The 22,420-nt window shown below is 41.5% G+C and overlaps 1 protein-coding gene across 7 annotated transcripts; it reads left to right on the forward strand.

The window, feature by feature from the left end:
* Window positions 1-22,048, forward strand: RBM45 (RNA binding motif protein 45). 7 transcript variants are annotated; one of them, XR_012154311.1, is made up of 11 exons: window positions 1-374; window positions 5,878-6,000; window positions 6,139-6,265; window positions 7,903-8,040; window positions 8,401-8,580; window positions 9,640-9,769; window positions 12,905-12,998; window positions 13,413-13,579; window positions 16,675-16,875; window positions 17,855-18,451; window positions 18,575-19,972. XR_012154311.1 is itself a non-coding variant. In XM_073305997.1 (10 exons), the coding sequence occupies exons 1-9, from the start codon at window positions 93-95 to the stop codon at window positions 16,865-16,867; spliced, it is 1,434 nt and encodes a 477-aa protein (XP_073162098.1). In that variant the 5' UTR covers window positions 1-92; the 3' UTR covers window positions 16,868-16,875; window positions 21,799-22,048. The 7 variants fall into 7 exon arrangements, 6 of the variants coding, with proteins under 6 accessions (XP_073162098.1, XP_073162103.1, XP_073162100.1 ...); XM_073305997.1 differs by lacking the exons at window positions 17,855-18,451; window positions 18,575-19,972 and adding an exon at window positions 21,799-22,048; XM_073306002.1 differs by lacking the exons at window positions 17,855-18,451; window positions 18,575-19,972 and adding an exon at window positions 21,799-22,048 and having other exon boundaries at window positions 8,404-8,580.
* Window positions 22,049-22,420: the final 372 nt, after the last annotated feature.

The following is a 22,420-nucleotide window of genomic DNA, read 5'->3' on the forward strand; positions in this document are numbered from 1 at the left end:
GTAACGCCCAGGCGCCAGGGCTGAAGGGACGCTGTTGGCCGGCGGCCTGGCGCTGAAGGCTGCGGACTAGGCTCGGGGTGGGCGGCTTCGCCATGGAGGAGGGCGGCGGCGGCTTCCGCCTGTCAGCCGAGTGCCTGGACGAGCCCCCCAACAGCCGCGTGTTCCTGGTGCTGGGGAAGGACACGGGGGAGGCGCTGATCCGGGAGCGCTTCGCCCCGTTCGGGGAGATCCAGGACATCTGGCTGGTGCGGGACAAGCGCACCCACGAGTCCCGCGGCATCGCCTTCGTCAAGTTCGCCCGCAGCTCGCAGGCCTGCCGGGCCATGGAGGAGATGCACGGCCGGAGCCTGGCGCCCGACACCAAGCCCATCAAGGTACCGGCCCAGCGCGGCCCGCCCGCCGCGCAGCCGCTTCTCCCCCTGTCCCCGTCCCCCGGCGCAGGCTGGTCCTGGGGGCAGGTGGCGACGGGGGCGCAGCGAGGCCGCGGATTCCTCCCCTTCGCGGCCTGGGTCGGCGGGGCCCGGCCCAGCGCAGCCGCCCCCGCTCCGGCCTCACGGTGCGGGCTGCCCAGGACCTGTCTGATCGGGCTGTGAGGGTGACGAGAGCCCGCCACTGGCTCTCCCCTCCCGCCGGTCCCAGCGTAGGGCCGGGCGCCACAGCATTTATAGGTGGGCAGCAGCTTTCCCTTATTCCTGTGAGTTTTCCGCACAGCGATAGGAGGGGGAGAGAAACATTTCGATAAAGGGAATTATGATCATAAAACCACAACGGGAGGCTTAGGGGAAGACCTAGTCCCTGGAACTAGTGTTTACTCTTTAACATACTAGATTTCAGGGTGTTCAGAAACTCTTCTTCAAAAATTTGTAAAGATTCTTGAGATTGATACAAATGAATTGAATAATAACAGAGGGTATTTTAAATCTCTGCTAAAGCAATATGCAGAGTTTTTATCAAAGTAATTTCACATTTTTATCTATGAGAGTCAGTAATGATTTGCTGTTGTTGACCACTTTCAGTCTCTTGAATTGTTTTACTGTCATCTAAATGATGAGATGAGGTAAATGAGTCTAAACAGTGAGAAAAGTGGTAACGGTTCTTGTGTGACAGGACATCATCATGCGAGGAAGGATGATCTTTTAACAGCACACATGACTGAGGCCTGGTCTACACTAAAAAGTTAGGTCGATGGAAGCCGCCTTAAGTTGACCTGTTAATGTATGTTTCTACACTACCAGGTCCTTTACGCCAACCTAAATTGCCTTTAATGTCGACTTCTGTAATCCACCTCTGCGAGAGGCGTAGCACTTAATTAGATTTTCATGGGTCAACTGCGAGGTAGTGCAGATGCAGCATTGTGTAATTTGAATTAATTGGCCTTCAGAGGGTGTCCCACAGTGCTCATCTGTGACCTCTCTGGAGATCATTCTCAACTCTGCTGCACTACAGCCAGGTACACAGGAAACAGCCCTTTCCTTGCTAAAGCCCTGGGAATTTTTGATTTCCCATTTCCTGTTTGATCATCATTGGGATCATGCCAGCCTGAGCACAGCTGATCATGCAGACTGCATGCCCCAAACATGCTCCAGCCTGGTCTGAACAGGAGATGGTGGATCTCATCGCTGTGTGGGGAGAAGAGTCTGTGTAGGCAGAGCTCTGATCCAGCAGAAGAAACGCTGACATCTATGCAAAGATCGCTCGTGGAATGGGGGGGAAGGGCTACACGAGGGACACACAGCAGTGCCGTGTGAAAATAAAACTTCACCCAGCATACCAGAAGGTAAGGGAGGCAAACGGTCATTCTGGTGCTGAACCCCACACATGCCGGTTCTACAACGAGCTGCATGCAATTCTCGGGAGTGACCCTACCAGCACCCCCACAAGCAACGTGGGCACCTCACAGGTGTGTGAGTCTAGGGACAACAAGGAGGACGATATGGTAGATGAGGAGGAGGAGAATTGGAGACAGGCGAGTGATGGATCCACTCTCCCCAAGAGCCAGGAAATATTTTTAACTTGGAGCCCTGTGGGTCGCAAGACATCACGGTGACCAACCGTGACGCCATGGAAGGCATCTCTGGTGAGTATATAGTTATAATCAAAGTTCAATTAAACTTTAACGGGCACACACATTCGGCGGTTGGCAAGTTTACTGTGAGGAAAAAGCAAGGTGCTGTGGCTCTCTGCTTACAAGAGGCCGCTCCAGCTATGCAGAGTGTGGCCCCTGGAAAAGACTGTTTATGTGGACTTAGATAGCCCGGGAATCCTACATGGATATCTCTAGGAAACTTTCATGGAGGTACTCTGCAATCCTTTGCAGAAGGTTTCTGGGCAGGGCAGTCTTATTTCTTCCACCATGATAAGACACTTTCCCACGCAACTCCTGAATTATTTCTGTTGGCATCATTGCGGTACACAGCATAGCAGCCGGGACTGCTATCATAAGGACCGGATCTGTACCGAGATGCTTGCAGCATCTCCTTCCTTTCCGCCTCTGTTACTCTCAGGAGACCAATATCACATAGGGTCGCCTAGGGGAAACGAGGGAAGTTCTCTTTAAAAGCAGCCTTACAAGAAAAAAAAGGTATGTAGACACACACACACACGCATTCTGGATCGCCAAACCACACAGCTGCTAATGTGCTTTTACTGTGCTCGGCATGGGTCAGCATGTAGTTTAAAGTGTTTGATAGGGGACTGGGGCCCCACATGAGAGATTCTGCAGTTTGGGAGTGAAAACGTTTCCCCCCGTGCCCAGTTTGTAAACAGTTTCCTATGGTGCTATGGGGAAGGGCCATTGTTCAACTATCTACCTCTGCTCCCGACATGAGCCTGCCATAAACTTAATTAAAAGTGTGGACACCCGTGACTTGGGGGGGCCTACTCACCATGGCTGGAGCAGCAAAACGACACAGTGAACAGTTGCGGATTCTGATTATGTTATGGCTTGCGCCTAGTGTAATAAGGTGGTGGTGTTTTGTTGTTGTTGTTATATGAAAATGGCCTTGCTATAGAAACATTTTATTCATGTACAAGGGCTCCTTTATTTTTTCCCATGACTGACAGCTGGAAATGTGTCCTTCGGTGTGTCATCAACACCTGAAAGCAGACTTTCACTGATTAGAAGGAGGAGAACGTGGGAGGACCTGTTCACCGAGATAATGAATGTCTCTAGGACAGCTGAAAGCGTGGAGGATTTCACTGTCTGAGAAGTTAGACATGGACATTGAGAGCAGGAAAGCTTCCAGTGACCAAGAGCGTGCAGCACAGCATGAGATCCTTTGGATTATGAAGGACCACACAGACATGTTGAGGCGTCTGATTGAACTGCAGGAACAGAAGCAGGAGGGTAGAGTTCCTCTGTAGACCTGATGGACAGCCAGCCAGCATCGCCTGGCAGAGAATCACCCTCCCCCAAGCGTTCCATGAGGCATGGGTGAAAAGTCCATTACCCCGTTCACTTAACTCAGGGGAGGGTACAAGGAACAGAAGGTGCCAATTCACAGACCTTTGATGGTGTTATGTTACAGAGCTGAAAATGTTTCTCCCATTCCATTCCATTATAACCCCTTTTCCTCAAGGTTACCTTTTTTTCTGTTCTCCCTCTTTATTTATGTTTGTTAAATAAAGTAAATTAATTCGAGAAATAAATGTTCTTTTATTGAGTAGAAGCCGTGGGCTTGGGCGGAGGGTTGGCTTTACGGGGCAGTGATACATTCCAGGTAAAGGTTTGGGAAAGCACAATGCAGACAAGCAGCTCACATTACTGTGACTCATTATTGAAACAGATTTTCAAAGCCTGGCAGATACACAGATATTATGGAGTAGGCAGCTATAACCATGGGAATGTTCTCTTCAATAAGGTCCAAACTTGTTAATAAGCTTCTCCAGTGCCCTTTCAAATGACCAAAGGCACATTTAACCACCACTCTGCACTTGCTGAGCCTATAGTTGAACCGTTCCTTACTGCTGTCCAGATGGCCCGTGTATGGCTTCATGAGCCCTGGGAGCAAGGGATAGGCTGGGTCCCCTAGGATAACTGTAGCCATCTCAACGTTGTCAATGTTCATTTTGTGGTCTGGAAAGAAAGCCCTGGATTGCAGCTTTTTGAACAGACCTGATTTCCTAAAGATATGCACGTCATGAACTTTTCCCAACCATCCTGCATTGATGTTGGTGAAACGTCCCCTGTGATCCAACAGCTCTTGTAACACCATTGAAAATTATCCCTTTTGGTTTGTGTACTCTTTGGCAAGGTGATCTGGTGCCAAGCTGGGGATTTGCATGCCATCTGTTGCCCCACCGCAGCTGTGACTTCCAGCAGCAACCGTGAATTTTTTTTTCCAATGGCTTGCAGCAGGGCTGCTTGCAGGACATTGCTACGTTCTGCGTGGCGGACCCTACTTTAGCTCTGGAAATACTGCAGGAGAAGGTGCAAGGTGTTTGAGATGCTCACAGCAAGAGTGTACAACTGAGCAGGCTCCATGCTTCTGGGGTTATGGCGTATGCGTGGCAGTTTTAAGGCCCGAAAACCACTGTGGGAGGGAGCACAGTGCATCAGGGGGTGCCAACGCAATGTTCCCATTCTCCCTTGTGACAATGTTTTGGTCCCATGAGGCATTGCACAAACTTCCCAAAACACACTGCGGCAAGTTGCACTTCGGGATAGCTATCCACAATGCACTGCTTTGTACATCGATGCAGACACTGCTAGTGAGGACACACTCCATCGAGACAATGAGCATGGTGTGGCCACGCACAATCAACTTAATTCAGAGGCTCGAGGTCAAATTAGATAAAGTCAGCTTAATTTTGTAGTGTAGACAAGCCTTGAGAGTTAAACGCTTAGGACTCTATTCCTTATTCTGCCACAGGCTGTATGGCCATAGGCAAGTCATTTAACAGCTGTGAATGAGTTTTCCCATCTCTAAAGTGAGGTTACTTTCCAACTGGTTTTTGTGTGCCTTGTGATCCTCTGAAGAGAGGTGCAATATACATGAAAAGTGTTATGACTATAATTATGACCATGAGAAGTTAGGTCTTGACCTGTGCTGAGCCCCACATAAGTGGATTCCCATTCAAGTTAGTACACACTGCAGTATCAGGGCCTTGGTATACTACTTGTTCGATTTTTTTTTTTCTTCTTTTCTTTTCTTTAGAACCCAAGAATGGCCATATTGGGTTAGACCAATGATCCACCTAGCCCAGTATCCTGTCTTCCGACAACGGCCAATACCAGGTGCTTCAGAGGGAACGAACAGAGCAGGCTATCGTCCAGTGATCCATGTTTGTTTTTTAAACAAAATGGCTACAATCATGGATCTGCTATGAAGTAGTCCATCCTTTTACTGCAGTGTACATCAGTGCATGCTTAAAGAGCCATCTGTGCCAGTATTAATGCTGCTAATAGTAGGCCAGCCTATGTATTCATGTTCTTCCCCCTCCACCATGCGTAGGTGCCCTTTCAAAATTTCTTGCCCTTCCAGGTCTTGTGAAGGAGGCAGGGTAGCCAGACAACACTGGTGTAACTCATTGACGAGCCAGTTACGCTGCTTCCAAGTGCTTAACTCATGACAGGCTTTTGGAAGGTGGGTTATAATGACTGAAGAATGAACCACAATTCTTCATGTGGGAGCATGTGGGTGGATCTCTCATCTGGGTCCCTGACTGTGTACAGATGTACATGTTTGCAGCAGGCAGGTCTTTTGTCAGAGTACATTTACAGTGAACGGTCTTTGGTTTTTTTTTTGGCCACAGGAGTAGTCAGAGAATGTAAATATAAGCACAAAGCTGTTTTGAAGACATTAAATTATTTTTCTTGACTATCTGTGTATATTTACACTTTTCTCAAGTAATTAACATTGTGTTTAACTCTGTTAGGTGTTCATTGCGCAGTCCAGAGCTTCTGGAAGCCACCGCGATGTTGAAGATGAAGAGCTTACACGCATCTTTGTTATGATACCAAAGTCCTATACAGAGGAAGATCTGAGGAATAAGTTTAAGGTACTGGTTGAGTTTTAGTTATTCATCATATCTAACTGCATTTTCTCAGGTTATTTTTGACAGTAGATTAAAATGTAAATTTTTATGAACTTCAGAAATGTTGGATAAAATTGTTTTTACAATTTTTAAATCTCCTAGGTGTATGGAGACATTGAATATTGTAGCATTATTAAGAAGAAGACCACAGGAGAAAGTAAAGGTTTGGGCTATGTGAGGTATTTAAAACCATCCCAAGCTGCCCTGGCAATAGAAGAGTGTGATCGAAGTAAGACTGTGACTGATTTTTTCCCCCCACTTATTTATTATGAGAAACTGTGAACTCATTAGTGTAGGTTCAAGTATGGCAGCCTCTGGCTTCGGTTTTATTAGCAGCAAAATTATTTATGCTGTAAATGCATTGATGGCCATAGTTTGCAGAACCTAATACTGTAAACAATGCATGCAGGTAGTACTGTTAAGTTCAATGGGACTAGTCACCTGTGAAGTACTTGCAGGATCAAGGTCTTAGATTTAAAGTAATAACCGTGAAAGGGCTTTGGGAATGAACTACAGTGACTTCTGTTGATGTAAAATAGCCTGACTCTAGTGCAGCACGTACATGTACGTGTACACACACACATTTTTTTTATGCAGATGAACTTTTATGACTTTATCAGGGGATGCTCAAAATAAAAGGAATATATAATCACAAACACAACAGTAAAATGTATTATGACTACAGCTATTTAAACAAAATTGCATTTGATACTAATAATAGCATGTTTTACTATTTTCAGAATATAGCACACTTAGTCTTATGATTTAACATTTGTTGCCATTAAAGTTGTTGTCTAGTGCTTAGAGCACAGGATTGACAGAACTAGAATTCCCGTGACATTGGCAATTAATTTAACCTCTCATGCCCCAGTTTCTCCCTCTGTAAAATGGGAATAATAAAATTACACTTTTCTGTAGTGCTTCATGCTTCTCAGATCTGTGATGTTTTTCTTTTTATCCTTTTACACACACAGCCAAGAGGGAAGACCAATATTCAGCATAAAGCCTTATTGAACATATTAGATGATCAGTAGTGCTGACATGGTTACTGTGGTTTCAATATAAATGTTCTTCAAATCTTCCTGTGTGGGCCTTCAAAAAGCCAGAGGACAAATTTGCAAACAAATTAGTATAAACAAGGTGTGGTAAAGTTTAGTTCTGAGTGAGTTGTGGTGGACAGTGTAAAACCAGTATCTAAAAGCTGTATCTTACTTTATAAAGATGGTACATGTGCCCAAAACAGTGGACTGGTATGTTTTTAATATAGTGAAATAAATAAATTGTGTAATCTTGGACTATGTAGTGCCCAATTAATCACAAATATCAATTAAGCACCTATTTTTTATCATTAGGAATAAGGTAGTAAGACATAACTAAAATTAAGACCCACAAACACTTCATTTAATGAGACTTAAGGTTGTATCAGCACACTGTTAACAAATTTAGTATTTTTCTTTAAACCCAGGTCCATGTCCAGTGTGAGGTCAGAATGAAAGGATTTAGATGGTCTGAGACCAGACCAAATAGCTTACACAGATGTGGTGCCTAATTCAGCACAGGTCTTGGTAGGCAAAGGTAGACTGAGGCTGCATAGATGTCCAGCTACTTCTTGCCTCTCTGCCAAGTATTTCCAAGATGATCTTTGGGTGCTATACTTCTGAATGGGATAGAAATGGGTTATGTTGCTTCCAATCTTCTAATTGTATTAGTCTTCATGAGTGATAGAATAGGTTTTTTTAAAAAAAGAAACAGTAACTGATTTTTCTGTCTGTAATGTTTTTCAGTACAAGGCTTAAAGAACATTTCTAGTCATAGATGTTTGAAAACTACGTGATGAAATTTGAAATATGTGGTTACTTGTTCCAGGTTACAGGGCCATTTTGGCTGAACCTAAAAGCAAACCATCTGAATCATCTGAACGTGAATATTACGGTAGTAGCAGTAGTATGAGGCAGGAGCCAATGGGGCATGACCCAGGGCCTAGAGGGAGTGTGTTTCCCTTTGGTAAGTAATAACTTTTCACGTTAACAGTGACTGGTAATTCTGGATAAGATCACACAGTAGCTGGAAAGGGTGTTATGGAAATAGAGGTATATTCAGAGAGAGGCAAAATGGAGACATTTAAAATAGTACGTCCAGGTTTTTGGTTGTTGGTTCTATCTCAGACACTTAGTTTCTAGATTGTTCAGGGTTTTTTTTTTCCCATTTGGCTTTTGCATTCGTTGTCTGAAATAAATGTCCTTTTTTTATTATAACATGACTTAGGTCCTAGAAACATTTTAGGAAAAAAAATATTGAAATGGTCAAGGTACAGCAGTATAGTGACTTGCAATGTGTGTAATGTGTCTTATTTTGGTTCTTGAGAAGGGCAGCCAGAATTTGGTAGTTTTGAAAAGAGTCAGACAAGAGTTCGAGAATCCGTTTCCAAACGCCTGTCAGTGGTATCACGACTCCCCTTCATACAAGAGCAGCTGTTCTTCCTCTTTGATCTAGTCCCAGGACTGGAGTATTGTGATGTTCAGCGAGATCCTCATACTAACCATGGTAAATAACAAAACAAAAAGAACCTCTTTCTTTTTACTGTTTTGACTCTAAAATATTTTCTCTTCCTTCTCAATACAGAATGATGTAGCCCTTTGTCAGTGGCAGATACATACATTTGGTCTTGCACTCTGTTCTCCTTCTACTTTACATCTCCTCTGAACAGACCTATTAGACTGACAAGTTACATGCTATCCCTAACTAGATCCCTGAGAGGTCCGAATATTTACAAAGTAGGGAAGCAACCCACAGCATCTCTACATTTCATACGCTCAGAAGTCAAAAATCAAATGAAAGCTGTTTCTTAATAGATTCTGCATCAGATGAGATGTTATCAAAGACGGGTAGGATTTCTGTTAAGGAAAAAAAAACATGTGTCTGCTTTGTTGAAGCCTCATCATGCCTTCAAAGTAATGTATGGCTGGTGTCTTAAAATAAGATTTTACAATTGTTAGCCCTGCAGAGCCAGTATAGCTATGGGAGAACGAGCTGGATTATATTATAATCAATAGTATTGTTAACTAAATTGCTGGTACAGAATTATTAGTACTGATGATGCATGATCCAAAAGAACATAATGGCTTAAATTGCTGGTTACAAGAACTATCTCTGCTTTTAAGCTGACAAATTTGATATGGAAATCATTGATACAACAAACAGGAACCCTACAGTGCCATTTTAATCACTTCTTTCAGAGAATAACTACACTTAAAAAGGAAAATATTTGTGTACAAATTAGTGGTTATACATATCTGTTAACTTCTGGAGTTTTTTTATAGACATTCTATAAAGGAAGTAATATCAGATGATTTTGAGGTTCAGCTGTAAAGATTTGTTCAGTCACCCAGTTAACTCTGCTTGATATCTCATCAGAAATATGGATTTTGCTAAAGATGAGTTGGATGATGAAGTAAAAAGACTTCATTGTATTTGAGTGCTTGTGACTAATTTGGTGTTGAACCCTGCTGTGTTGTTGGAATACACTTTATTCTTAGTAGTGCTTTTGAGAATTTAAACTTACACACTTCCTACATTGTCTTGGTATGTTTCATCCATCCTTAGGGCATGCTGTGATTCAGTATACTACTGCAGCATCAGCTATATATGCCAAATACAAGCTACATGGTTTTGAATATCCTCCTGGAAATCGGCTAGGTGTAACTTTCCTTGAAGATGGGAGTGACGGATTGGAGTAAGTACCAACCCACATACGTGAAAAGCTGTAACTCTGTGTTCTGGAGAGCAATGTTTCTCTTTGAAAAGTTGTTATAACGGTAAGGGGAAAAAGGAAAAAACAAGAAAATGAAATCTATCACTGTACAACTTTGTTTATATAGTGGATGCTTCTGAAATGTAAGGTATTTCAGGGTGCAATGGTGTGCACTCACCACTACAATGCCCCCTGGTATCAGGGGCAAAGTTACAGGAATCTTCATCTCCTGTGCCCCTTGTTGGTCATCTGCTTTGTGCACAACTCAGCCCTCCAGAAGTCCAATCCCTTTCAGGAAGCAAAAGCTCAAATTAATGTCCAAAAAGACTCTCGACCAATCTGCCCTTCTCCTGGGCTGTGTCTTCTGTCTCTTCCTTAGTTACTGTGGAGTCCTCTCCAGCTTTGGCCTTGAGCACTGGCCCTTCAAAGTGTCTCCTTGAGGTAGACAAGGAAGGCGAGGTAAATATTTCTTTGAGGTGTCTATTCTCTTGCTCAGGCTTCTTCACGAGAGTCTTTGAGGTTCCTCCCTTCAGACTGAATTCTCTCCCCTTTTATGAAGCCCAAGTGTCCATTAAATTATTACCTGACGTCTCCTGTCCTGCCCCTGTGACTGGGAAGCAATTAATTAGGTAATCTGTTGTACCTGTACTGTAACTAGTTGTCTATTAACCCTTTTCTAGCCCACAGTGGGCTTTCACTGTACCACACAGAGCATAATCCTTGAGAAGACCTTTTGAGACACCAAACATTGCTGCTACTTTTCAAGAGACAGAGGGAAATTAAAAGATAAAACAGTCCTTTTATATTACGATGACTTGTAAAATGTGATTGAACCTTTTTTACTAGCTTATGATGTATAAAGAAATCTGAGAATGGGGTAGTGGGTTTTATATTAGAAGCAGGCTTTTGTCTACTGTTTCCTGGAAGACTCTGGGTGACTGTAGAGCTAGTAGGATTTTGGCAGCGTGAGTACCAAGGAAGGGGGACCTGAGCAGATCAGGGGAAGAGAGCTGAAGATAGATAATGACCTGACCAAAACACCTGACAAAGAGTGAAAAATCATTGTTAAAGATTAACATCATTTCTTACTCCTGAGGGCATTCTACGCCTGAAAATTCTCTGCCAAAATATTAAACATTCTGCACACAATATATTAAAATTCTGCAAATTTTATTTGTCAAATAAATGTGGAGGCTCCAGCATGGCATTGGGGAGCACAGGCCACTGGCTGCACAGAGGTGGGAGATCATTGTGTAGCTCACCACGCGGGACACGGACCTCGGCGGTGAGGCTGTACCCAACCCTGACACAGTGCAAGGACCATGCCTGCCTTAGAAACACCCTATGGCCCATCCCCTCCATGCTAGATGTGGCCAGGCAGGCTCAGCAAGACAGGATCCAGGTGTGGAGGGGGTTCAGTATGGGGGGATCCAGGTGTGGGTTCAGAGGGTTCTGTGTGGGAAATTTGGGTGCGGGCAGCTCAGTGGGGGATCCGGGTATAGGGGGATCTGGCTGCACAGGGACTTGTTGGGGGTTATGGGTACCACAGTAATGGGACTCTGCAGGGAGGTCCAGGTGAAGGTGGTTGTGGGTCTGGGTGTGGTGCGGGGTAAAGTTCGGCAGGGGCGGTCTGGTGTGTCGGATGCTGTGGGAGCGGGGCTCAGTGGGGAACCAGGTGCAGCTGGTTGTGGCTCGGTGGGGTGGGGATCCGGGTGCAGGTGGCTTGTCAGGGTGGTCCAGATGCAGGGGGAGTGGGGCTCATCGGGAGGCTTCTGAGTGCGAGGGGAGTGAGGCTTGGTGAGATATGAGGGGGGTCTGGATGCACGGGAGTTGGATGGATGGGGGAGCAGCTCCATATACAGGTATCCCTCCCCCTGCAGCTGAGGTGCGATGGGTGCAGGAAGAGTATGTGTGTGAGTTTGCAGAACTTCCTGCAGCTGGGGGAGAAATTGTGGGGGTGGGTCTGAACTGGCCCCGGATGCCATGCAGGGGAAGAGGAAGTCCTGTCTTCCCCAGCCAAACTGGAACTAGCAGCTGATCATGGCACAGGATAGAAGCCACCAGCCAGGTCCTCCCCAGTCCTGCCCCACAGTGATTTACCTCTCTGCCAGCTTCCCTGGGCACCTGAAACATACTGCTGGGAAGCATAGCATGACTGCTCTTGTGGCTTCCCTTTGCTTCCCTGTCAAAGTCACTTTCTGCAGGGAAGCAAAGAAATCTGCAGGGAACATAAATTCTGTGCATGTGCACTAGTGGTGCATAATTTCCCCCAGGAGTAATTTCTTGCTCAGTTAAGTGATAGGGGAGCTATTTTTTGCTCAAATTCTTCTAGCAGACTTTCAGCCAAACCTGGGAGGGCAGTGATTTAATACTCTTGATATTTATAAGGTTAAAAAAAGTAGAATAAAAATTGTTTATGTATCATAAGAAGCAAGAAAACTAAACCCCCAAAATAAGCATAGCCCAGTAGTTTTTCCTCTGCATGTCCTCTTTAAGAGAAAATACATAACTTGCGTGTGTGGAAGTGCATATAGTGTGAGCCAGCAGGCCATACTGTAAAGCCATTCTAACGCTTCTGTTAATGCCTAATTCCAAGAGTCGCACAACTGTAAAATGTGAAGAGATTTGCCTCATTCCAGCTTTGCAAAATATAAAAACTTGCTAGTCCAAGCAAAAAATTTAATTGTCTTACCTTCACTATCAAGATGGATAAGAAAATTATAGGGAAGAAATAATGTTTCCAGTAAACTAATTTTTACTTCTCTCAGGCAGCGTAAAGAGCTGAGTTTAACTCCATGAGCTGGGTGTGTATATTCTGTCTATTAAAGCAACAGTGATAACTGAAAGGCTGTGTTATCAGAAAAAAGTATAGAACATTGGGCTACCGGTATCTCAGTGTATTCTGGATTTAACAAGAGTACTGACATAAATTTGCAACAATTTACTTATTTCTGGATGTTCTCAGCACATATCAAGGAAGACTGAATAGATGTTTTCTTGATCAGTTCTTTCTCTGAAAATTTTGATTTTAAACAAATTGTCATGTTGATTTCTTAAGATTATAGTAATGTTACTTTTTGCTGTAAAGACAGAGTCTATGATTACTTTTGCTTGCAGCCACATCAGAAAAATGGCAACACAGCTGGTGACTTCACAAGTGTCATCAATGGTGTCACATAATAATCTAGTTGGTCAGCAATATACATCTTCTGTAAGTAACTACACTCTATACCTTTGTTGTTTCTCCTCAATTGTTGCAGAACCTTGAAATGTGCAATAAGCAGCTGTGTCCCATCTTTTTTCTCTTACCCTTCTGACTGCTTTAGGAGCTGATTTTGTTGGTTTGTTGGTTGGTTGGTTGTGTGGTGGGTTGACTTGTGCTTTTCTTGTTGACTTGTGCTTTTAAAGGTTATATGATCTTAACTGGATTTATTGCCCAGGGAAAATACTGTCAGGGTGGTAGTCAAGAAAAACACATAAGTTAATCATGTGGCTGTCAGAGAGCCCATATGTAATCCAGGATTTTAGTGTCCTAAAACAGTAACAGAGTCCTAAATCAGATAAAATTGAATTTTTCACTTGATTTTCATGTTACCTTTTTCATTACATTTTATTTTTGTTTCAGCAACCGTACAGTGGAAGTTCTAGCTCTCAGTTGTCTCAGCCCCAAACAGATGCTGTACTTCCATCACGCAAAAAAAAAGTTCCTCCTGAGACTTCTGTGAAGGAAAGGCTTTTCATAGTGTTTTATCCTCATCCCTTACCTGTAAATGTGTTGGAGGATGTATTCTGGTAAGGTACCATTTAGTGATTAAAATAACTTCAATAGTAGAATAAATTTTGAAAAATTTAGAATAAAAGCTGAAGTCAAACCAGGTCACAATCATGAAAATCCAAAAAGACAGCCCACGGCAAATACAAGTGATCAACTGATAAATTAAACAGTAAAAAGTCACCAGGAGCAGATGGTATTCACCAAAGAATTCTTTGGGAACTTGTATATGAAATTGCAGAACTACTAACTGTGGTATGTAACCTATCACTTAAGTCAATTTCTGTACCAGATGACTTAAGGATAGTTAATGTAATGCCAGTTTTTAAAAAAAGACTCCAGAGGTGATGCTTGCAATTACAGTCTGGTAAACCTAACTTTAGTACCTCGCAAATTGGTTGAAACTATAGTAAAGAACAGTATTATCAGACACACAGATGAACAACATTTGTTGCAGAAAAGTCAACATGGCTTTTGTAAAGGGAAATCATGCCTCACCAATCTTTTTTAGAATTCTTTGAGGGGGGTCAACAGACATGGACAAGGGTGATCCAGTTGATATAGTGTAAATTGGACTTTCAGAAAGTCTTTCACAAGGTCCTTCATGAAAAACTTTTAAGCAAAGTAAATAGTTGTGGAACAAGAGGGAAGGTCCTCTCATGGGTCAAAAACTGGCTAAAATACAGGAAACAAAGGGTCGAAAGAAATGATCACAGTGAAAAGCAGGGTCCCCCCGGGATCTGTAGTGGGGCCAGTACTGTTCAGCATATTCATAAATGATCTGTAAAAAGGAGTAAACAGGTGGCAAAGTTTGCAGATGATGCTAAGTTACTCAAGATAGTTAAGTCCAAAGCTGGCATTGAAGATTTACAAAGGGATCTCACAAAACTGGGTGATTGGGAAACAAAATGACAGATGAAATTCAGTGTTGATAAATGCAATGTTGTGCACGTTGGAAAACATAATCCCAACTATACATACAAAATGATGGTGTCTAAATTAGCTGTTACCACTCAAGAAAGACATTTTGGAGTCCTTGTGGATAATTCTCTGAAAATATCTGCTCAATATGCAGTGGCAGTCAAAAAAAAGTTAACAATGTTAGGAACCATTAGGAAAGGCATAATAAATATCATAATACCACTATATGTATCCATGGTATGCCCACACCTTGAATACTGTGTGCTGTTCTCGTCACACCATCTCAAAAAAGATATTAGGATTTGAGAAGGTACAGAGAAGAGCAACAACAAGGATATGGGATATTGAACAGCTTCCGTATGAGGAGAGGTTAAAAAGACTGAGACTTTTTTCCAAGCTGAAAAGAGGACTAAGAGGGGATACGATAGAGGCCTATAAAATCTTGAATGGTATGTAGAAAGTGAATAAGGAAGTGTTTTTTACTGCTTCACATAACACAAGAACTAGGGTCACCCAATGTAATTAGTAAGCAGCAGCTTTAAAACAAAAGGAAGTACTTCAAATAACACACAGTCAAGCTGTGGCACTTGTTGTCAGGGCGGTTGTGAAGGCCAAAACTTTTTTTGAACCCCATTATAACTAGATAAGTTCATGGAGGATAGGTCCATCAATGACTATTAGCCAGGATGGTCAGGGATGCAACCCCATCCTCTAAGTGTCATTAGCCTCTGATTGCCAGATGCTGAGACTGGATGACGTGGGATGGCTATCTTGATGATTGCCCTGTTCTGTTAATTCCCTCTGAAGCATCTGGCATTGGCCACTGTTGGGAGACAGGTGGCAAAGTTTGCAGATGATACAAAATTACTCAAGATAGTTAAGTCCATTGGTCTGACTCACTATGGACGTTCTTATGTTGAATAAATTATGGTCCGTTTCCAAACAAATGTCAATATTGTGCTGCCAGTTATTAAACCTGATGTGCAGATAACCCTGAAATCAAGTTATCAATTTCATATACTTTATTTGCAGAAAACTTTAGTACTTCATGCTCTTATGGTACCACATATCTATTTCAGCTTGAAATTTTAACTGATTATTAATTGAGAGATTGTGGGAAACCTGCATAACAATGTAGATTCAGGAAGTTGCTTCTGGTATAATTAAAACCTGACCTGAAGTAATGTAATCTTATTTGTGCTACTGGCCTGCCTCCAAAAGTCATTTGAGCGTACCCAACATATTAGTATCAAAGACTTGGGAGACAATTTTTGCCCATTTCACCTTTTTAAAACTTGTTTTAGAGTTGCTCTACCAACTTCGTTGGATTATTTTGTGTGTTTTAAGGGACATGGCAATGTTCCCCCATTCTAATATCTGCCAGCTCCATTGGCGTAACTGAGGGACAGCTCTTTTTGAAAGTCAAACCACTTTTAAAAACAGACAAACAGAAAAGTCTAGTGCCAGTTTGTGTAGAATTTGAAACATACCTACTTGGGCTGCTGGACTATCTTAGTCAGAGTCTGCTGGACTATCTTAGTCAGAGTCATATTACAACCTAACAAAGAGTATATTACATACAAGTGCATTTTGTCTTTTCTCTTTCTGCCTCAACCCATGCCTTGGAGCCTGCAGGTGACTTGGGAAAGTAGGACTTCCTATGATAAGTTTTTAATATTTATTTTTAAGGCATTTTACTGAGGTCTTCTCAAATGTAAATTACAAGTGAACAAATATAGTCCACTCATATAGGACATAAGTAAACTAGCCCACGGGCCTCCTTTCTGAAGTTGTCGGAAGGACCACCATGTACCAAGTGTCCCTTCCACACCACCTATAGTGATCATGATGTCGATCAGGGTTACTTTTTTTTTTTTTCTTTTTTAAATGTGGGTAAAGCACTGATATGGTGTGATTTTTATTGTGGGAATGCTTAGAGAATGTGGCCTAACAATTATTTCCTATTTCTTGAAGCATCTGCCAGGACTATTCAAAGGGAGGAAAAGTACAGATGGGGGAAGGGCAACACAAAATCAGATATCACATGTACAAGAATAAAACTTACTGTCATTGTCAAATTATCTTGCAGAAGATATTGTATTGGTAGGCTGTAGTGCTGCAGCTGCATTTACAAATTGTAAATATTATGGAACTTGTATTTCAGTCCTATTTTTTATTTTTTTATATTTTTTAGTCGGTTTGGACATCTTATAGAAGTTTACCTTGTGACAGGAAAAAATGTGGGCTATGCTAAGTTTGCAGACAGAACAAGTGCTAGCGATGCCATAACTTCATTACATGGCAAGATTGTGAATGGTGTCCGGCTTAAAGTAATGTTGGCAGATTCACCTGCAGAAGAATCTAACAAACGTCAAAGAACTTACTGACCCAATGGGTAAGTACTTTGTCTGGATGTAAACTAAAATTCAACTAGTTTAAATGGTGGGTCCTCTGTTGTTTTTTGGTAACAATATTTCAATTATAACCTCAGTTTTTAAGAAATTTATAATTATCTTTAAAAACTTGCTTCGTGATAAATTTGGAATGTAAGATCCCTGCCCAAAAGCATATTTTTAATTTTTAGTAGGTATTTTTTTAAATGAAACTTATTTTAAGTTTATTTTTAAAAATATACAGTTAAACATAAACCAGTTGATCAATATCAGTTTGGACAACCGTATGAAAATGATTAACCTATGTACTTATAATGTATCAATGCTGAACATTTTAAAGAGGGGAAAATATAGAAAAATAAAGGATATGATTGAGATCAGTCTCTGTATCATTCTTTCACTAAAGAACACCACCTGTCACAATGGTGGTAGGTAAGGACAAAGATCTGAGGTCTGAGAAAAGAGAAGAAATAGAGGAAAGAAGTGGTAAGTAAAGTGGATCTTAGAAGGAGAAGGAAGGAAGCTAAGTGAGAACCCAAAGGTGTCTGGGCCATCTAGGGGAAATCCATAGTGTAAATGTGTCTTACAGTATTTCCCAGAAAAGGGAGAATGAAAGAAACTTTTTAAAAGCGCCTAATTGACTTAGGGCACAAGTCCTATTGAAAATTGATGGAACTTGTGCTCCAAAATCATTTAGGTATTTTTTTGAAAATCCTACCCAGTAGGTCTAGGTTATTTCTCCTGGTAAGGAGTGGAAAGGAATTTCTCCATATGTGCATCTGTGAAAACCAAAATTGTGTGTGTTCCACTATCATTTGGTGAGATATAGATAAGATAAAGACTATGAAGGCTCTTCCTACCTTCCGGGGAGGTGGGGAGGGATGGGTTGTCATCAGTAAGACCATGGAAGTAAAGTTTAGCGGTGGGATAATGGGCATCTGAGTGCTCCTGCAGTGTACGTAAAATGGTAATTCCATTTAGGAAAGATCTTCTGCAAGACCAAAGAATGAGACTGGAAAACAGGTGATGAGTTGCACATCGTGAGAGGTCTGTCACTCTAGATTCTGTAGCACATCAGCCAGAATACTATTTAAAATTATGAATTCCTATTATGAATTAAGCAAAGGTAAGACAATGAGGTGCTAATTCATTTCCATACTTAATTGCACATCAAATTGTCAAATTACTCATGCCACTTATATCTGGAGTTGAAGGAGTGGAGTGTGATAGCTAGTATTCGACTGTAGCTAAAACACGCTGGCAAAGTGCCAGTGATCATTGGTCTTCAACTTGCATGTCTCAGGTAGGGAGGTAAGTATTGGGTGCCTCTGAATAAGGGTTTAATAGGGATCTGGGGTTGCTTGGAGTTAAAACAAGGCAAGGGTATAATAAATCTACTTTACTTAGGTCTAATGGTTTTACATTGTGACTATTAGCGGTTATTACTGAAGCTTTTTATTCCATTCCTCAGGCAGAGATTGCTCCATAAAGAGAAGTTTGGGGCTTAAAACCATCTGTCATTCAGGAAAGATCCTTTTTGGTGGAGCTTGGCAGAGCTAAGAAGGGTATAGTCTAAGGGTACGTCTTCACTACCCGCCAGATTGGCGGGTAGTGATCAATCTATTGGGGATCAATTTATCGCGTCTCATCTAGACGCGATAAATCGATCCCTGAATTGATGCCTGTACTCCACCTCGGCAGGAGGAGTAAGCGGAGTCGACGGGGGAGCCGCCGCACTCAACTCGCTGCCGTGAGGGCGGCCAGGTAAGTCAAACTAAGATACTTCGACTTCAGCTACGCGAATAGCATAGCTGAAGTTGTGTATCTTAGTTCAAAATTACCCCCTAGTGTAGCCTAGGCCTTAGTGTCACAGGTGAGGTCAGGGTCCTCTCGTTAACCAAAGAGTGCTATGCATCTTTTTGGTCAGGATTCCTCTCCATGTACAATAAGTAGTACTGTTGAAGATCCAGTTGGTGTAGTCCTCCTTCCATTTTGTGAAGATCTTTTAAGGAGTCCAAGAGAGAATCTTTGAGGGTTTTCAAGTGAAGTGAACTTAAAATATAAGAGTTGTGCTGAGCTAAGCTAATGGTGTCTAGGAGCAGCAGCATTCATTTCAGGGGTCCGGTTCTGGCTGTGCAGGACAACATTTTTTCCTGTGACTTTATCTAGTGACTATGTTGGATATGCTTGCTGCCTCTTATTATTGGGGTGTAAATTTTGTTCAGATCTGGAATGAGAGAGAGAACCAAAATAACTGTAGAGTCAGAGCAAGGTTTTTGGAGGCAATGGGCAAAGATACACTCCAGTGCCGCTTAGGAGCGGAACGGCCTTTTATTTCAGTTTGCTTCCTAAAAAGTTTTCATATGTTCTCTGAAGGAAATCTACATTTCATAAACCATGTGTAGCTGGGGTGCACAATGTTGAGGAGAGTATTGAGCCTTGGGTCTAGGCTTTCTAATGCTGTCCTTCCACTTCAAAGCATAAAATTAAAACCTTTCCTCCACTACAGAGGAATCTGATAAATATTCATAATAATCAAGAATGGCCAGTAATGTTAATGTAAACTATACAGTGCAGTAGCAAGTCTGCTATTAATATAGCATGAAACATATGAGAGATAAGGACAAACTAGTTTTTGAAAGCCTGACTGCATTGTAGATGTTCCACTTAAGTTTCGCAATGGCCTTTTAAAATTAACAATGGTTTGTTTTTTTTAATCTGATTTTGGAATATATTTTTGTCTCAAAATGTGGTTATAGTAAGTGGCTAAACAGCATTGTGAAGTTCCATGTTTCTCCGCTGATTCCATGTCAAAGATTGCTCAGTTTGTAAACAAAAAGATATTTTGTTCAAACTTTTAGCACTGCAAACTCATCCTGGAGATCTGAGCCATTTCTTACACATGTAAAATATTACAAGCAAAGTTGGAGTTCACAGATGTAAAAGAGCATAATGTGGTGACACACAAGGACAAAAGGGAACCAAGTGCAGTTCTTACAACAGAAAAAGTTGAAACTAATCGGCGAGCTAAAAAGCAGTTTTGTGTAACTGTGGTCTGCCTCGCGTCATTCCCCATTTTTCCCTTTTCTTTTCCTTCTCCCACAGTAAATCTGAAAAGCAGCCGTGGTGCATCTCCAGCAGGGTGCAGCACACAAAAATGGTGTCTCCCGTTTTGAGCTGCTGCTGTAGGAATGCTAGCACTGGTGCTTCAAAAGGAACGACCTTTCAGTAGTATTGTGGCACACTGAAAGCACGTTTTGTAAAACGTAACATTTTACTCCTACCGGTGACCAAATGTAGACAGGCTTTGCTTTTTTTTCCCCACAATGTATGCATGATTATGACTTCTGTCCCTATGGTTAAATTATCTTTCTAAATTGTGGTTTACTAATCCGTAACTTCTTAGATCTTCTTTATCTGGGGTAATTTATTCCAGAGGTCTAAGGATTAAATGTTCTAATACATTAAATATGGTCACTGTTTTTCCCTCTTCCCCCCCCCCCCCCCCCTCCGCCCAGAAATTAGTTGTTTGTTTTCTTAAAACAGGAGATATAAAACATTTAAACTGATATGCCTCTCGCATTGCATTTCCAGTGTTCGGTAACTCTAGCTTCTAATACTTTGTTTTTGAGCAGCAGCTATAGATTTTCCTAAAATGTTGAACTTCTGGCATGCAGGTTTAGGAATCTGGCTAAAATAGGCATCCAAGGTACAACTTGAGTGTTTCTTTCGCAGTTTGTGTAAAAGTGTAAAACTTTTTTTTATTAAAAAAGATATATGGATGTATATTGAAAAATTTTTTTGGTTTATTTAACTTTGTTTAGCACACTAGCATAGATGTTATAAGAAGATGCTGCATATCTGTGCAAGTGCCTGTTCTTCTGAAAAGAAATTTCCAGTTTTGCAAAAGTAATGGTGTTGTTTATATATCTCCACTGAAGAACTGAGACGGTTGTCTTTCGATGAGGACTGCCATTTTAATGACTTTTCCCATTAGAAAACGTTGGAAAAAGGTTGAACTCCGAAACTTTCCATGAACTTTGAAATGGATTGAATTCCAGTGCTTTAAAATAGAAAGATGTTTCTTTTTCTTACTTTGCGTCATGAAATTATCAAGATAATGGCTTGTTGTGTAATTGATCCCTCTTATGAGTGATTTATACCTTTTGTAATTAATGTTTAGAGTATCTTTTAGGTGATGGTGAAGTTTTCCTTTGAGTCGCTGTACGTTGACCTTTGTAGGGAAAGATTGGAGTTAACTTTAGCATAATTTTGCACACAAAAAATAAATAGGAGTGCCATTAACTATTTTTCCATAGGGCAACTGAGCAGGAGGGTTAAAACAGATATTACAGGGGTTACAAAAACATGGTGGAATAGCACTCATGACTGGAATATAGCTATTGAATGGTATGTACTGTTTAGGAACGATTGGAATAAAGGTAAAAGTGGTGCAGTAGTGTTGTACATCAATGAAGCAGTAAACTAAAGAAATACGAGGTGATAGTATGGACAAAACAGAACTTGTTTTGGGTCCAAATCACTTTGGGGAAGAATTGTATTGGGATTGTGCTAGGGGTCTGCTATAGACCCCCAGGGTCAGATTCCTGGGGTCTTACAGTATAAGCAATCAAATATGTTCAAAAATAGAGAGGCACATTATTAAAGAACTAGAACATAATTTAATTCACAAGATAATACACAGTATGTTTCAGAAAAAATGCTTGCTTTCACACAGAATTTGTTAGAGAACCAAGGAATCCTACATAGAGTATTAGCTTCTTTACATATTTTAATTATAGACTTGCTTTTATGTGTGGGTTGGAGTGCCATTATAAGAAATACCTTTATTATAATGTGTATTTTTAAATAAATATAGGTATTTTATCTTTGACACTATCTTCATACTTGTGTTCTTTCTACAGCGCAGAGACTAAATAATGACATGACCCTCAGCTGACTGACTGAAAACATGACTAGACATGGTTCCCGTGGACAGTGACAGCTTTTTGTACTGTTAGCTGATGTTTGTGGAAAAAAACACTTTATTTTTAAAAAACCCAAAATACAGAATATAGTTTAAATCCACAATTAGCCAACGTTTTTAATTGTAAACTGATAGTTGTTGTAGCAGTCTGTCATTCTGTATTAGAGAAATAAATTTTTTTGTTTAAATCATGCCTCTAACATGAGCACTTTAAAGATGGGGGGAAAAATAAAGGAGGCAACATTAATGGTTTCAGTGGTTAATTGCTAGTGCCTCAGACTGTACATACTGAAGAGTAATTGAAAATGCAGACATTAACACACTCAAATTAGGATGAGAATTAAAAATATAGGGGGGGGGTGTTTTTTTTAAATGGTGCAGAATATTTCAAAGATTGCTACCAGTTTCTGTCAAGATTGAGCCTGGTCCAGACAGCCCCAGATTCAGGAAAGCTTTGCACTTGAGGGAGGAGACTTAAGCACTTGCTTGAGTGCTTTCCTTTGTTAGGGCCAAGAGTATGAAATGCTGATTTATTGTTGTCTAGTGTTCAGGGCACTAGA

Source organism: Lepidochelys kempii, chromosome 11 (genome assembly GCF_965140265.1).
Source record: "Lepidochelys kempii isolate rLepKem1 chromosome 11, rLepKem1.hap2, whole genome shotgun sequence".
In the NCBI taxonomy this organism is placed as follows: domain Eukaryota; kingdom Metazoa; phylum Chordata; order Testudines; family Cheloniidae; genus Lepidochelys; species Lepidochelys kempii.

Excerpts from the sequence above, each read along its gene's own strand:
- RBM45 (XM_073305997.1), top strand. The coding sequence starts at position 93 with ATGGAGGAGGGCGGCGGCGGCTTCCGCCTGTCAGCCGAGTGCCTGGAC. Across the intron at positions 6,001-6,138 it reads ATCTGAGGAATAAGTTTAAG|GTGTATGGAGACATTGAATA; the intron begins GTACTGGTTGAG and ends TAAATCTCCTAG. Across the intron at positions 8,041-8,400 it reads AGGGAGTGTGTTTCCCTTTG|AAGGGCAGCCAGAATTTGGT; the intron begins GTAAGTAATAAC and ends TTGGTTCTTGAG.